This window comes from Notamacropus eugenii, chromosome 4 (genome assembly GCF_028372415.1).
Source record: "Notamacropus eugenii isolate mMacEug1 chromosome 4, mMacEug1.pri_v2, whole genome shotgun sequence".
Taxonomy (NCBI): domain Eukaryota; kingdom Metazoa; phylum Chordata; class Mammalia; order Diprotodontia; family Macropodidae; genus Notamacropus; species Notamacropus eugenii.
Window position 1 is genome coordinate 443,775,171 of NC_092875.1, and position 18,040 is coordinate 443,793,210.

Consider the following 18,040-nt stretch of genomic DNA (forward strand, 5'->3'; position numbering starts at 1 on the left):
TCTTTGTCTTTAAAAAAAAAACACTTCTTGGGACTATTTTCTCCTGCGTTATGTTATGTTTTGTTTTCTCATGGTTTCTGCCATTTGTTTTAATTTCTTCTATGCAACATGACTAATGTGAAAATGTGTTTGATAACAATGTATGTGTAGAACCTGTATAAGATTGCATGCCATCTTGGGGAGGGAGGAGGAAAATTTAAAACATATGGAAGTGCTTGTTGAAAACTGAAAACAAATAAATTAAAACAATAATAAAAATAAAAAAAACTGGTTGTAAAAAACCTAAAATTTAAACTAGTCACTTACATCATTACAAAAATTTAGAGAGAAAACCATGTAATAATTTGAGGAGTTTCTTTTTTCTTTTAAAATAGAAATATATGACAAGTTGGCAGTTGCTTTGGTGAGCTGTATCTCAGTCTCCCTGGGTTATGTTATATGGTAAATTCATTGTTTTTTTGCACTTGCTGTCCAGATTCTTAAAGTGCTTTCATTTCTATGATTTTGTTCATGCAGGAGGAAGTCACCATTAAAAAAATATTTTTCCTTATTTCCTTACAAATAAAATCAAGGTTATTTAACAGGAGATCAAACTGGAAAGTGCACTAAAGCAGCATGAGAAGACCTAGATTTGAATTCTGGCTCTGCCACTTACTCTCTATGTGATACTAGGTAAATCACATCTTTGGGCCTCAGTTTCCTTATATGTAAGAAAAATTGTGAGTTATAGAAAGGACTGGATGAATGATCTCTGAGATTCTTCCCAGGTAAAAGTCCTATCTGTGTCCCCCGTCTCATCTCTTCTCACACCAAAACTGCTCCCATGTATTTCAAAGTTCTTCTTCCAATGTTCTAGTCCAGGGGTGGGGAACCTGCAGGTCATATGTTGCCTTCTAGGTTCTTGGGTGTAGTCTTTTGAATGAGTCCAAGGTTTACAGAACAAATCTTTTTATTAAGAGGATTCATTTTGTGAAATTTGGATTCAGTCAATGGGCAGCACTTGAGGACCTAGAGGGTCACATGTGGCCTCAAGGCTGCAGGGTCCTCACCCCTTGTAAGCTAGTCAAATGGGCATTGTCACTCTTTTCCTAGCTCTTTTCACCCTTTTGGGTCCCTTTTACTTTTATTCAAGTTATTCTTTATGATTAAAACATAGTCTTAGTCTCTCTCTCTCTCTCTCTCTCTCTCTCTCTCTCTCTCTCTCTCTCTCTCTCTCTCTCTCTCTCTCTCTCTCCCCCACCCCCACTTGTAGAAAGGCTTTCTATCCCTCAGAGCCTAGCTCAGATGCTAATTCCTCTCTGATCCTCACATTAGAAGTAGTTACTTCTTCCTTTGAGCCCTCAGAGCACAATGGAGCTACCATTCAATAATCTGTGTTATAATTGTTTCTGTATGTCATATTTCCCCCATTAGATATTTTTTTTTCTCTATGAGGGTAGGGATTCATTCATTTTTATATCCTCTCATGGTGACTAATATAATGTTTGGCTTAATGTTTGAATTAAGATTGGAAAGCATTTTTCTGAGCAGTCCTCAGATGAGGCACTAATAAAGCATGAACTCCAACCTGGCCTTCAGGGTCTTCCATATTTTGGTTCTTGCCGTGTTTCACTCTGTTCATACTCAGGCATTCTGTATTCTGACTAGATTGGACTATTTCATCAGTATTCTTTAAATGAATCCTGTATTTTTCCACCTTTATGTTATACTTGTTCTGTTCCCAAGGCCCATGTAACTGCTATCCTAGTCCATCGGTATGGGACTTTCTCCTTATTGGTGAAGATGAATGCCTTGCCTCGTGTGAACCTGAAGGCAGAGTTGGTGAGAGTGTTTCAGTTCTTGGCCAGTCTGCTTCAGGGGCTCAGTCCCCTTTCAAATCCCCTTTGAGTGTTGAAATGTTTTAGGGTGTTCCTGGCTTCCAACTTTGAGGGAGAAGATAGAAGAGGTCAAGCCTACTTCAGGTGCTGAAGGAAAAAGATTTTAGGAATCCATGAGAGAAGCAGGCAGTCTCCATTATGTCCCTGTTTCTATCTTTCTACTTTAGAGACTTTGGAAAGTTTCCCTGGATCTTTAGTGAGATCCAAGAGGCTGGATCATGTTGAAGTAAGTTATCTTGCTCCCAAATGGAGAGTTCTTTCATTCTGTGTTGTCTGGTATATGTTCTCGTGTGTATACTTTCTCTGATTTCTGTTTTGTTATAACTTAGATAAATGAACTTCTTTGTTATTTTCTATATGTATTCATTGTAGTATTGGTATCAGGTGAGGAAGGAGTCAAGCCTTGGCTGTAGAGCTTGGGGTCCCTCTCTCCTCCAAATGACAGAGTGATCAAAAGTCAGCTTGCATCCAATCATATCCCTTAGATGAACAAATAGATATACTTCTAGCATGGTAGCCTCTCTTTCTGAGGAAAGCAGAGTGGTGGAGCATCAGGTCCCAACCTCCTACTTTCCCTTCTGGCAGGCATGAAAATAAATAGGAGAGGTAAGGCGAAGTATAATATTGTCTGTTAGGGAGAGATACACTCATGTGAGGAAATACAGGAATATGTTGGGGTAAGTGATGAAGAGTGTTTGGGTGAAGATCATTGGAAGCAGAACAGAAGAGATATTTCAGTGGAGTGCATTGTAGATAGGATCTACTGGTAAATGTTTAATAATTTGCTCTCCAGAAACTGGTACAACATATTTTTAAGTTTAATCTGTATTATTAGCATTTTCTCCATCACTTTCTTAAATCTAGACAGTCAACAAAATAATAAATCAAGCTCTGATTTGTAGGGCTGGCTAGGGGTTGGGGAGTGGGAAAAGGAGAGAGAATAAGCATTTAAATGGTGCCAACTATGTGCCAGGCACTGTGCTAAGTCACTACTGGTTATACTCTCATGGGAAACTAGGTAGAAAATTACTGTTGTGATTCCCTGCTCAGAGTTTGTTCCAGAACAAGGATGGTATTAGACCAGAATCTGGATTCTCAAACAATTCCCTATTTTCCCTTCTCCCTTCCCCTTCCTAATCTAGAATGAAAATAGGAAGGAGAGGGAGAAGGGATGACATAGCACAATAGGATTTTTTTTTTCAAGTTGATGGAATGACATGTTTTATTTCTGAATGACTGATATATTACAGGTGGAATTTAGACTCACTTTGTTCCCTCTGTTCAGGAAACTGTTAGTATTTTAATTTAAGGGACTGTGGGGTCCATACTGGAGAAAAATCATATTACACATTAAGAAGTGAAAGTCATTAACTTAAACTCTGTGAAAGATGGAAGCCCACATCTGTTAATAAATCATAATGCAGATACAGAGTCATAACTTAGATACTGTGACTAGTACGTGACCAGTATCCAGCTTGAATGCCTGGGCATTTACCTAAGTGGGTAAGTACCTGGATGTCTGGGAATTAGGTTCAATACTAAGTATAAACTAAAATATTAGCCAAAAATTTAAGCAGAAAAACACAAAATATCTACCAGTCTGCAGTAAAGCACCCTATGGCTCCTCTTCCCTTTGTCTGATTTCTATAATCACCATGGGAATTTTGGGGAGTCTTTGCGGGGATCCACTGAATTTTCTGGCAGCCATTGCAGATTGCCCCTGTTTGTAAAGTATTTACAATGATCGATTAAACTCCTGTAATCAGTCTGGGGCCTCTTGGCCTCTTCCTTTGGTATCCAACTCACCCCATGCTTCTCCGGCCAGGGGAATTCTGGACCTTACAGGGATTCATTATTTTGTCAAAAAGTTCCCCAAAGCATAACACCTGGAATGTTATATTTTGTTCATACATAAAAACAAAACACCTGGAACTACATTCTCTGGAACACACCAGAAGTTTGAAGCCAAGGGGCAACTGAGTAAGAGTTTTAAATATGTAAACAACTGAATATAAAGGAAGATTTCTAGCTGCCTGTTATTTATTTCTTCCAAACAAAAGTAAATTGGTTGAAATTACATTAAGAAGGTTTTAGGATAGCCACAGGGACGACTGTCCAGACAGTAAGTGATCATCTGTACCAGAAGAGCTTGTTACAAGAAATTATGCAAATTCATTTGTCAGAGACTTTTTGAAAATAAGCTAGATAGGCTTCTGTCTGGGCTGTGCAAACTGTGGTCCCGCCTGAAGATGACTTCTGGGATACTACCAATAATAACAAAATCATAATAATTATCTTGTATTTATGTAGCACTTTAAAGGTTTCCAAAGCATTTTCCTCCCATGAGGTAGGGAGTGGAAGTATTATTACTCACATCGATGAGACTCGGAAATACTAAATGTCTTGTCCATCATCACACAGCTGGGAAGCACCTGAGGCAGGATTCAAACTCAGCCTACCAAACGTAGGTCACTGTATCTACTGATTGTTTAGGTTTTTGATGGCTTAGAATGAGTGTAAATAGCAAGTGTTTTCTGTTGCTGACAGAAGCGCTGAGGACCTCCCTACTCCCAGATTGATGTCTTTAGCCCTCAGACATTGAATGGGCTTGGCCTCAGACAAACTGAGGCCAGGGGAAGACCACACTTTACAAAGGTCAACATCATCCACTGCATCCCTGGGCCATTGCCAGTGGTCTCGACATGTGTCTTTGATGGCTCTGGAGGAGAGAGTGAGGCTGACGACTTTGTATATAGCTCTGCTTCACTGACACCCAATTCAGTTACAAGTCACAACTGGTTTATGTCGGAGGCTGAATTTGAATCCCAGTTTTTAAGAGTGGCTTTCTATCCACTGGCATGTTGCTTTTCAAGTTAAGGCAGATTGATTTCTTAATTTGCCATAATAATGATTTCATATTTCAAAAGGTGGAGGAACCAATGAGGGAAAATTCTTTTCTAAGTCTCATTCCTACAGTCAGAGAAGACTGGTAGTGAGGGTGGAAAGGATGTAAACTTTTGGGGAAAGTAACCACTCCATTTTAGAGTGAGGAAAGAAAAAAGAGAGAATAGCCAGTATACATATTTGGGGAGAAGAGATTTCAAAGAGAAAATGAATCCCATAGCTTAAAGTTCCATGGGGGAAGCCAGTCTAAGAAAAACGGAGAGGGTGCAGGAATGAAATTCTGAAGACACAAAGAGAAACTGTTCCAGTGAAGAAGATGATTTCCTAGGGAAGCTGCCTAAAGAAACTAACGTGGATACGCAGAGAACTCACCAATCAACCTGTTAGATAGAACAAGGGTCACATCATGAGAATGAATACAGAAATGTAACACAGTCCTTTAACAAATGGCAGGTATGCTAAAGCTCAGGATAAAGTGAGAGTAAAGGGAAAAGCTAAGAATAATAAAAAAATCCTTGATATTTTTTCTTTTCTAGGTAAACTGGAAAAAAGATCATTAAAGAAGGACGACTGCTTAGAGTGGATGGGATTATAATAACTAATGACAGACAGGAAGAATAACTTCTAAATTCTTATTTTGCTTGTTGTTTCTGGCAAAGAAAAAGGTCTTTGGGATGGAAATCACAGAACAAATATGGCTAAAAAGGATATTGATGAGTTCAGGTCACTTGGTCCAGATGAATTGCAACCTTGACTAATCAAAGTACTGGCAGATAGGATTTGCTGAGCCACTCTTAGTGACCGTTAGTGGAGGATGAGAAAAGTATCACAGGACAGAAGAAGAGCAAATGTCTTTTTAGAAAAAGAAAAAAAAGAGAACGTAGACAGAAAAGTATCAGCCTGAAACAGTTGCTCTTCAATTCCTGGCCAAAATTCTATGAGGTATTACTAAAGGAATGGTTAGGGAACACTTAGATTAGGAAATCTTGAAATGATTTATCAAGAGCAGGTTATGTCAAACTCAGATTATTTTCCTTTTTCACAGGGTTGCTAAACTGGTAGATCAATGAATGGTATAGATATAGTTACTTAAATTTTAGCAAACACTTGATAGTCTTTAATAGCTTTTCTTGGGACAGCTAAATGGTGCAGTGCATAGAACACTGGGCTTGAAGTCAGGAAGACTCACCTTCATGAGTTCAAATCTGGCCTCAGACACTTACTAGTTATGTGACCCTAGGCAGTGTCACAACCCTCTTTACCTCGGTTTCCTCTTCTGTAAAATGAGCTGGAGAAGGAAATGGCAAACCATTCCAGGATCTTTGCCAATGAACTCCAACTCTACAACAATAGCTACTTGTGGAAAAGTGGAAATAGATCAGGAATTGGCCAAATTCTGCGGCTTGCTTTTGTATGCTGTGAATTAAGAATGGTTTTTACATTAAAAAAATTTTTTTCCTGGAAAACTTTTTATTGTAGGTGGAGTGAGACAGCTGGACACAGTTTAGATGATTCCAATTTTGTGGACAACATCTAAATCATTATAGTCTAGAGCAAGTTGGATGGAGGCCTTTTTCTCTCCATGGGTCAGATCAGATCAGTGTATTGACCTTGGCCACACTGATGTCATACAGCTTCTTTACTGCCTGCTTGATCTGATACTTGTTGACTTTGACGTCCATAAGGAAGACTAGGGTGTTGTTGTCCTCAATCTTCTTCATAGCAGACTCAGTGATCAAGGGAAATTTAATGATGGCATAGTGATCAAGCTTGTTTCTCCAAGGGGCACTTTTCCAAGGGTATTTGGGCTGCCTCCAAAGTCTTAGTATCTTGGGTCACTGGAAAGTGAAGGATGATGGTATGGACACCCTTCAACACTGCCTTCTTGGGCTTCAAGGCCTTGGACTTGGCTTCTGTCTTGGGAGGGGACAAAGGCTTCCTTTTTTGCCTTTGGCACCATTTTGGGGGAAAGGGTCTTCTGCCTGATTTTTACGTTTTAAAGTAAAGTTTTGTTGTATTCTATTTGCCACAGATTGCCAGCCCTAGAGCTAGACAATGGTAAAATTATATGAATTTGGAATTGGATGCATGGTTGTACTCAAAAGCTAGTCAAGAATGGTTTGACGTCAACTTTGAAGGAGTTCTCCAGTGGGGTAGGGGGAGTGTCCAGAAATAAGTGCTTAACTCTGTGCTGTTTAACATTTTTAGCAATGACTTAGATAGAGGACGTTCACCAGTCTGTAGATGACATGAAGCTGGATGGGATAGCAAATCCATTGAATGATAGTCAGAGTTCAAAAAGATCTTGAAAAGCTCAAGAACACTTTGTTTTGTTTGGTCCTTAGGTACTGTCTGATTTTTTGTGACCCCATATAGTGTTTTCTTAGCAGCAATATAGGAATGGTTTGCCATTTTCCTTCTCATTTTACACAGATGAGGAAACTGAGGCAAACAGGATTAAGTGACCTGTTCTGTATTAAGCGTCTGAGGCCAGATTTGAACTCAGGAAGAGGAGCCTTCTTGATTCCAGGCCCAGCACTCTAGCCAGTGTGTCACCTAGCTGGAATACTAGGCCAAGTCAAACGAAATGAAATTTAATGGGAGTAAATGGAAAGTCTTACACTTAACTACCACCATCAAAAAAAAAAAAATTCCGAAACAAAACAAAAATGAAAAAACTGCTTAACCAGTACAGTAGAACCTTGATTTATTACTTTAATTCGTTCTGAGATTCTGTTCATCAGGCGATTTGTTTGTATTGCAAAGTGAATTTTCCCATAGGAAATAACGTAAAATCAGATTATTGGTACCACATCCCCAAAAATATTCATATAAAAATAATTATTTATAATTCTAAGTAAGTTTTTTGTCCCTAATGTGCCTAAAATGCAATAGCAATGATTAGTACACACTATAAACTGAAAATAAATTAACCTGGAGTTTACCTTTTATAATAGTTGTGGATGACATGGCTGGCCTGAGGGAAACAAGAGGAAGGAGGAGGAGGAAGGATTATTGGTTGGAAGGAGAATCTCCTTTGAGAACACTGGGGATTTCAGTGTCGGGAGTGTTTTATCTTATGCTACTTTCACTAAAAGTAAGACTAACGCTACAGCCTTCACTTATTTTTTGTTCTTTAGAATCACTTTCATGTTTTAACTTACAGATTTTTCTTTTCTTCTGTTTGTTTCTGACTAGGAATCTACCTAACCACACTTGTTTTTGACTTTTTTTCAGACTGTCATGGAAATGTGACATGCATTATCGTTAAAAATATGCATGGCTCTCATTGCTACAGCCTTATTTGGGTGATGTTTTTCAACAAAATTTTGATGTTCCTACTGCGAATTTTTGTTTGTGCTGACAGGCAAATTTTGCGAAAAATGTTTCCCTCGTCCAGTGAAGCATACATAAACCAGGTCACTCATAAATCAAGGTTCTACTGTACAAGATCAGGGAGGTCAGGGTAGAAATATTGTATTTGAAAAAGATTCAGGGTTTCAGTGAACTGCAAACTTTATAGGAGTCAAACAGTATTCAATTCAATTCAACAAGCATTTGTTAAGTACTTACTGTGTGCCAGACACTGGAGATAGGGACAAAAGTGAAACACAGCCCCTTTTCCCTCAAGGAGCTTACATCTCTAAGTGGGGAGAAATGTATACATAAAAAGTTAAAGTATACACAAAGTAATTCTCCACTTGCAACTGTGTGTGCGCGCGTGCTAACCCTCTTGTAGAATCTGGGGGTACTGAGCTTTTGAAAGAAGCTACAGATTCTATGAAATAATGATACATCTAGTTACAATCAGAGATGAGAGAAGAAAGAGCTTTCCCAGGGACCAGTGAATTTGGGTTCCACTCTGACAACTGACTTCCCTGTCTTCTTTTAAGTCCTAAATAATCCCACTCCTACAGGAAGTCTTCCTCAGTCATTCTAAATTCCAGAGTCTTTTCTCTCTTAATTTTTTTCCCTATTTATTTTTGCTTTCTATGTATTTATTTCTCCCATTAGATTGTAAGCTCTGTTGAGGGTAGGACTGTCTTTTGCCTTTTTTTTTTGTATCCTTTTAGCTTAGCACAAAAGTCTGGCACATGGTAGGTGCTTAACACATGTTTACTGATTGATTATAAGTAGTAAGCTCAGAAAACTAGTGCAATTTTAGGCTGTGTAAAAAGAGACAGCAATTCAGAATAAGGATTATACTCTGTCCTAGTTAGACCACATCTGCAGTACTATTTTCTTTTCTTTTTTTTGAATCTATTTTGTATTTTTATTTTAAGCAAAAAGAATTACATTTTGATCTGGTTTGGCTGCTCTCGAGTTTTGTGGCCAAAGTTTGACCCTTCAGGACTAAATGATGAAAAAATGATCACAGAGGACATGTGATAGCTATATTCTGGTATTTGAAGAGTTGTGATGTGGAAGACAGATTAGATTTGCTCTGTTTGCAGCACTGTTTTCAGTCCTAGGCATCACATTTTAGGAACATGCATTAGTAGCCCAGAGAGCATATCTAGAAGAGGATAACTGGGAAGGGGAAGAGTCTCAATATTTAGTCAGGAAAAGGAAAGATTTGGGATGAACAGGACAACTGGCTTTAAGTATTTGAGACTTAAATAGAAGCGGAAGGAAGGTAAGACCTGCTGTGCTTGACTCTAGAGGCCAGAACTAGGAGTGATGGGTGGTCAAGTGCAGGGAGGCGAATTTGAACCTGAAATAAGGAAAATATTTGAAACAATCAAAGCTCTCTAACAGCGGAATGGGCCACTTTGGAAGGTAGGGGGTTTACTCCCCAGTCCTCCCACTCCCAGTTCCTGCCTAGAGATCTTCACGAACTCATAAACAATTGTTGAAATATTAAACATATCCTTACAAATCATAATGCAATAAAATTATAATCAATAAGAAACAATTGAAGAAATGAATGAATCTACAATAGAGACTAAAGAACGAGCAGGTCAAATAAGAAATAGAAATAATAATTGTAATAAATATCAAAAATGAGAAAATTGAGAAAACATAGTAAAACATGAAATATAGTCCAAGATGTCCTTAGGCAAAAACGTATATCCCTACATACATCAATAAATGAAAAGGATCCATGAATCATGTGACTAGAAAAACAAATGATATAACCCCTGACTAAACACAAAAATAGAAACACTGAAAAACAAAGAAGATATGAACACAACCGAAAACAACCATAACAAAATATTTTTTAAAAAGCTGAGGCATTTGGTTTTTTTTTGAAAGATCAGTAAGACACGAGCCATTAGCTAATTTGATTTTTTTATGAGAGAGAAAACCCAAATTGCCAAAGTAAAAATGAGAAGGGAAATGCACAAGAGATGAAAGGAAATAAAGGAAAATATCTGAAACTACTATATTCAATTATATGTTAAGAAAATTGAAAACACAAATGAAATGGATAAATATTTATAAAAATATAAAGTGCCCACATTAATAGAATACTCTCAATATCCAAATTTCAGAAACAAAAATGGAACAAACCATAAAGCACCTACCAAAAACTCCACATCCAGACAGACTTAATTAAGGAATGCTATCAAATATTTAAAGAGTAATTAACCTGTACATTGCATAAATTGTAATAGATAGAAGGTACTTTACTAAATTCCTTCTATGAGATAAATATGGTTCTAAAAATAAAACTACAGAGAACTAGGCAGGGAAAGAAAGTCACAGACCAATATCAGAAATGAATACCTATGCAAAAATGTTGAATAAAATGTTAGCAAAGAGGTTGTAGCGATACATTCAACAATTATGCACTCTGACTAGGTTAGATTTATTTTAGGAATGCATGGATATTTCAAATTAAGACCAATTAAAAATAATAAATTAATATTTATTAATAAAATTATTAATAAAGAAAATAAAATCACATCCTTATATCAATAGAGGGGCAGCTAGGTGGCACAGTGGATAGAGCACTGGACTTGGCTCATTCTTTCCTCCAGAGTCATCTGAGTCCAGTGGCAAGACACTGGTCAGGATGACTGTTGCTGGTCTCCTGTCCAGCCTTAGCTGGGTCCTCACTGTTGCTCACCAATCCTTTTGCTCTATTCAACTTCTCTAAATGCAGGCATTCTTAACCTCTTGTGTCATGGTTCCCTTTGGCAGTCTAGTGAAAACTATGGACCACTTCTCAGAATGTTTGTTACCAACATTCATAATTAAAGGAAAGACTAACTTTCAATTAGAGGTTAATGAAAATAGACATTTTTTTCCCCATCCAACTTCTCCTTGACTCCTGCTCTAATGCGTTCTCCATAGTGGCTATTCCAAACCTCATCTGCTCTCCACTCTCCCTTGCCCCTCTCAGCAGAGAACCTTGCCTCATACTTTCCCCCAAAAACTGAGTTCCTTTGTAGTACGCTCCCTTTTATTTCCAATTGTATGTTTTTCTCCTGTGCTTCAATCTTAGAGTCTGAGTTGTTTTTCCTGACAATTCTTACCTCCCTGTACTTGTGCCTTCCATCTATCCTCCCTGGTCTCCTCTTGATATTTGACCTTTCCCCTGTCTCGTCTTAGTTTTCAACTTCTTTTTATTTGGTGGCTCCTCTGCTATCTACTTACATGTCCAGATCAATCCACCCTTAAAAAATAATCACTTGACTATCATTCCCTCAAACATTGTTCTATATCTTTTTTTCCTTTCACAGCCAAACTCTTTCAAAAATCCGTTTACACTCAATGCCTCTACTTGAAGTACTACATTGAATGCTGGCTTTCACTCAGGCTTCAAAGCTGTGTAATGACTTCAGTCTTTATCCCTGGATTGAAACACTGTCTTCAAGCTACCAATGGTCTCTTAAAGTGATTGGACATAACCATTTCCTCACTGCTCATTCTCTCTGCAACATTTGACATTGCTGACCACCCCTCCCTCTGGTTACTCTGCTCCTTGGGTTTTTGTGATACCTCTCTTTCATTCTTTTCCTACACATTGGACAGATCTTTCTCAGTCTTCTTTGCAAGACTGTCGTCTTGTCCTGACTCTTCTGTGAGGATATAGTTTCAAGACTGTCCTGCCTTCTCTTTTCTCTCTTCCCTCTCTTTCCTGGTGATATCAATAACCTCTATGGGTTCATTAGCAGGTTCATGATGTAGTAGTGTAAAGAACATTGGATTTGAAAGAAAAATGTTCCAATCCCAGCTCTGTTACTTACCACCTGTGTGATCCTGAATGAATTACTGAACCTCTCTGAACATAACTTTTCACATTTGAGAAAAATTAATATTCTGCTGTATCATTTAATAATCAGTATTCTTCTGTAATTCATCCTATTCCCCATTTTGTCAAACCCCATTACTCTACCTAGCTCACAAGACAGTCTTTTCCTATCAAATTAAAGGCATGGTTGAATAATGTGATCCTAGCCCCAGAGACATCTGCTTGCTACTAATCAGCCAAACCTGGGACCCTAGCTTCAAACAGCTTGTGCTGGTCCCTTCCCCAGGGGAGGATTCTCCTGTCCTTCACTCTCCTTATGAAGTTAGGGGTGATTTAATCTCCAAAGGGAAGGCTAAGGATGAGAGGATCCTGATAGATGTTTCTAATTTTCTGCGGCCCATAAAGCAACTGGCATTTCTTAATTGTCAGTGGTGTGATCAGCCACATCTGAAGGCTAATCTACTTTCCCAGTTGTAGCCACTTGTGATATTTCCCAACCATCCAGAACTCCTCCTTTTCTTGCCTCTCAATAAAGAGGGTTTTTTTTTCTATCCATTCCTGGTTGCTGGCTTTGTTGAGGTGATCAGTGACTCATTTTATTAACAGCTATATATGTCACTGTTAATGAATTGTAATCATCTTGGAGAAAAGAGTGCCTCAGTGTCATTTTTCTCACCACACATCTATAAAATTCAGAGGTTGGATTATATGATCCACAAGGTCCCTCCTTCTTGAACACATCTTATTCCACAATTGGCCCATAATATATGGATAAGGGTTGAATCTTACTTCAAGAATACCTGCCTCCCTTCCCCTTTCGACTTCATGGTCTTGTATGCAATCAACATAACCACAAAAAACTTATGCAGTCAGGACATAATTACTTTTATATTTGTGTTAGTAGTGACTAATGTAGAACACTAGAAATCCATATAGAAGAAAAACAACTAGTGGTTGTGAGTTCTCCATTAGACCTACTGAGTTCCCTGGTTTTCGTTAAGTCCCAACTAAAATCCCGTTTTTTTTTTTTTTTACTGGAAGCCTTCCCTCTCTTAATCATTTCCTATTAATCCCTATTGTACATATTTGTTTGCATGTTGTCTCCCCCACTAGACCCTGAGCTCCTCTAAGGGCAGGGACTGTCTTTTGCCCCGTTTTGTTTCCCATTGCTTAGTACCTGGCCCTGAGTAGGCCTTAATAACTGTTTCTTGATTGATTGGTTTCTGCTTGTAGACCTCTGATGAGACCCACTGCCTCTGGAGACAGTCCATTCCACTTTGAGATAGCTCTAAAGGTTAAGAATGATTCTTCCTTACCTTAAGCCCAAATTCATGTCTCTGCAATTTCCACTTATTTGCAGTGTGATAGTGGAAAAGGCATTTCATTCCTCTAGCCCTCAGTTTCCTCCTCTGTAAAATGGGGCTAATAAAACTTGTGCTATCTATTTTGGAGAAAGTGCCTTGTAAACCTCAAAGCACTACAGACATATGAATGTCTTAAGGAAGAATGTCTAAGAATGAATCTTAGAAAATTGCTTAACAGAGTCAAAATGATCATATAAATTCAGGGCATATTCAAGAATTAGGAAAACAAACAGGATGACATCATTTTAACAGCCATATTTCTTCCTCACTTGTCAGTATGACCGAGGGTTTGCTAGAGTGTATTTTGCATTAGAGAGCTTTCTGTTTCTTGGCTGCATTCAGATTCTCAAGATTGCTTCACTGCTATATGCCAATGTCTTTGATAAGCAAAATTCTTCAGAATGCATTTAACATAATTAAAAATCTTCCATTCACTTACTTGAAATTCAGAAGACTCAGTTCATGGTTATTATCCCCCTGGACTGCCTTTAAATTTGAGGTTTGCTCCACTCCATAAGTATCTATCCTTCCTAATAGCTGAGTTACCTATTGAAAGAAATACAATGGGGAATACCTGGGTGAGCCAACCCATCTGGCCTTACTCATTATTCTTACTGGGGCAGGACTTGCATTGAAGGCAAGTTTGCTTTTAAAAATGCTTTTCCAAATGAGTTTGACTCAGTAGTTCTAGAGGTTGCCTCAGGGAAAGGATATTATGAGATGCTTAATTCTGCTGTGATTATAATATTCATTTTGATATTTGTCTATCTGGTGACTTCAAAAGGTAGAACACAGCTTCTGCACCATAGGGAGGACTCACACTTATAGAGGGATGGGAAGAGTCATGGAGCACACAGGGTTAGTGGAGCTGGTGTGGATAGGGTCAGAGCCAGTGCTGGGGGGAGACAGAATTCACAGTGCCTTCGTAGGCCTTGGACAAAGTTTGGAAATATTGCTTCTCCCCCCTCTCTGGCCTATGCTACTTACTATCCACTGGAGGCTTTGAGTCTTTACTGGGATGTGTGACATTACAAAATAAATGTATAGTAATGCAGAAAGTGAATGTTTCTGGGACTGAACAAAATATATTAAATAAGATACTGAATAAGTAATAGTAAAAAAAAATCCTTCTTTATATCCTCAACTACTTTTTTTTTCTACCTTTGGGAAGGTCTGGACCAAGATCCTAAAGGGTGAGCATGCTCATTTCTCTGGGCCTTTAAATGATGAGCTTAGGCAGGTAGGATAGAAAGCACCAAGTCAGGAAGACCCAGGTCCAAATTGGGTCTCAGACACTTAGCTGTGTGACCCTGGGCAAGTCTGTTTGCCTCAGTTTCCTCATCTATAAAATGAACTGGAGAAAGAAATGGCAAACCACTCCAGGACTGGTCATGAAAAGGCAGACACAGTTGATCAGCAAGATCACTTTCAGCTTGAAAATTCGACTATCTGAAATGGATTTTAAAGAACTTCCTTAATTTATAAAGGCAGTATATTTATCTCGGTAGTAAGAGAACTCTTGGATGCCAAAGACTTGACTTTACTATCAGGTGGGCCAAGGTTTCAAGCAACATACTCGCCTTTAGGGTTGTGGGCCAGACCCTCCCCCAAGCAGAAGAAACAATAGCAGGAGAATTTGAGTGGAGGGAGGAGAGGAGCGTCAGGGAAGCAGGTCATTGGATCTTCAGATTACCCTCCTAACTACTCTCTTTTAGGATTCAGCATAACTGACTGCCACCATGGTTACATTTCTCTTATAGGATATAGGATTCCCTGCTGGAAAGAACCTTAGAGATACTGGAGTCCAACACTTTCTTTTTTTAGATGAAGTAACTGGACCCTGAGAGGCTCCATCTTACTCCTTACCCCGGAGCTCTGGCCCACCTGTGATCCAAGAACAAGGTTAGTCAAAACTGGGAGCACGTGTGCCTTTGAAATATCATTCAGTCTTGACAAGGCAGCTTGGGAAGTAGTGTTCTTGCCACCAGCAATTTACTCTATTATTCCTTTTGTATGTGCTTATAAAATGTATGTATTCTCTCTCTGAGAAAAAGCATGCTCCTTGAAGGCAAGGACTTTCATTTCTGTTCTTGTATCCTCTTAACAGTGTCTGATACTAAATAAATTCTTGTTGATTGATAATGAATCAACCAAGACGTGGTTTTCAGTGTTGACTCAACCACTTAACTTTCTGTATGACTATAGACAAATCTCTTAAGCTCCCTGAGCCTTAATTTTTTAAGTTGTCAAATTGGAGATTTAAACTAAATTAGGAATTCTTAATCTTTTTTTTTTTTTTGGTCATAGACCTCTTTGGCACTCTAGTGAAGTCTATGTTTCCTTTAACATAATTATGTTTTTAACTGCACAAAGTAAAATATTTAGGATTACATAAAAGAAAGCAATTATACTGAAATGTAGTTATCAAAATATTTTTTTAAAGAAGTTCTTGGATCATACATGTATATGAGTATGTATATATATAATATATATATACATACATACATATATATGTCAATATATCCACACTTAATTCTAGCCTGGGTGGGGAGAGAAAGGGAAACAAAAGAACAAAATAAAAAATGCACAGCAGAAAACAAAAGGAAACTTAAAAGGAAGCAAAGATGGACAGCTCTCAAGACAACACATAGTATTTATTACAAAGACTTCCTTGAAATGGAAATTTATTGCTATATATTTTGAATCCTCTCATGTTCTGCTGTATGCGTGACCTGTTTTTCTTTTCTTATTTTATATTAAAGTTTTAATATTTAAGTTTATAATGTTCCTTTTTCTTTTCTTATTGTGTATTTAAGTTTTAGTGAAAAAAAAATCCCAAAATACACAAGTAAATAAAAAGTTCTTGGAGCCCAGATTAAGAATCCCTATTCCTTCCGGATTTAAGAAGTCTATGATCCATAGTGTTTTCAACATATAGCCTATGTAAAGCTTATATAACATGTACTGGATTTATAATCCCTAAGAAATGTCATTTGATAATTCTTATATTATACTCTTTGGTTCCCTAGCACTTTGGGAGGTGGCATCCAATGATATACCTTCTGGTTGGAATAGGAAGCTTCTTGTCCAAACTGACATTTTGATGAGGAGACCATAGCAGGAATATGTAAAGGAAAAGCCTTCACCCCATTTCTTGCTGCTTACCCTCAAATCCACAGTCTTGGAAAAAGCTGCCAGAATAGACTTGAGTCCTTGAATGTCTTTGTCAACTTTCTGGTACTCATGCCTGATGACATTAATCTCTCCGGAGAGCTTTGCAAGGCTTGCATCACATCTGGTAGCAGAATGGAAACAGATGAAAGATAAATATTAAACTGTTCCTAGAAGGGGCCTAGGCCCTGAATATTAGAAGGGAATGGGGCTTATGGTGGTTTGGGTGGTGAATCTTTTCAATCCTGCACTGGCTCGGACTGAGAAAAAGGGGGATGAGGGAGTGAGGAGCATGTGTATCTATCTCCTGCTCCTTCCTTGTTCTGTCTTTTTTCTCCTCCCAGTGATGGATGAAGAAATGCTGTACAGAGTTAAATGGGCTGGATTGAATGAACTTGATTGAAGAGAATGGGCTGGATTGGTGAAAGCGGAGGTTTTCAGCTCTCCAAATTAGACCACGACCTCAATGTAGGCATGATTAGCAAGCAGCAGCAATTTTCAGTCAGATAGTCACTCACTACCAGCTCCCAGGACAAAATTGTAAAACAGGCAAGACTCATTTTTGTTGTCTTCACAATTCTTTCCTAAGCCCTTTTTTGACTCCTTCCTTCCTCCCCCTCCTCTCCCATTTTTCCTTCCTTCCCTCCGTCCCCCCATATCTCAGACACCCATGGTGTCCTTTGGCTACACAAATTCTGTCATCCCACCAAGGCCTGTCTATCTTCCTTACATTCTACCATGTCTTTTCCTTCCCAAACCAAATCAATATTCCTCCTTCCTGAGTGGTTTTAACTGGGCTTTCTTTAGCTGACCACCTGCACTTTCTAAAAGAACTTAGTTAATCCAAATGAATTTCTAATTGTTGGAATTCATGGGGAAATATTTGTGAACAGAAGGAAATGTCTTCCTGTGATTTGCTTTGCCTATTTTACTGTGAAGAAAAATTTTGGATTTGAAGTCAGAGGGCCTAGGTGCAAATCTACCTTGAACAAATAAAAAAAAAAAAATTTTATTTATTTAATTAAATATTTAATTTTATTATGAATGCAACAAAAATTAACAAATATGAGCATTTCAATATATAAGGAACAGAAAAAAGAAATCTATATATAAAACTGTGAGCTATAATATAGAGGTTTTTAAAAAAGTAATAATAATAATAGATCATATTTATGTAGAGTTTATTATTATCCCCACTTTACAGAGGAAGAAACTAAGGCTGAGAGAAGTAAAGTGACTAGAGTAGAGTCACACAGCTAGTGTGTATGTATACATATATGTATATGCATGTACGTATATACATACACATACACATGCGTGTATGTGTATGTATGTGTATCTGAGTCCAGATTTTAACTTGGTCCAACTGTGACTCCAAGTCTAGCTCTCTATCCACTATATTACCTAGCTGCAACAACCTTCTGAAGTGGGACCATCATTCCAATTTTACAGAAAAGTAAACTGAGGTTGTGGCTCTTGTGCAAACATTTTAAACTTTCTGGCCTCAGTTCCTTCCTCTGACC

At 38.1% G+C, this 18,040-nt stretch overlaps 1 protein-coding gene across 3 annotated transcripts in view; it reads right to left on the reverse strand.

The window, feature by feature from the left end:
• Positions 1-18,040, reverse strand: part of FAM81B (family with sequence similarity 81 member B) — an 81,906-nt gene that overhangs the window by 16,146 nt on the left and 47,720 nt on the right. For all 3 annotated transcript variants that reach the window (XM_072606103.1, XM_072606104.1, XM_072606105.1), the window contains exons 6-7: positions 16,512-16,641; positions 13,786-13,892 (exon numbers count right to left, since the gene is read on the reverse strand). In XM_072606103.1, the coding sequence (XP_072462204.1) occupies positions 13,786-13,892; positions 16,512-16,641 (237 nt within the window). The remainder of the gene's footprint in view (positions 1-13,785; positions 13,893-16,511; positions 16,642-18,040) is intronic.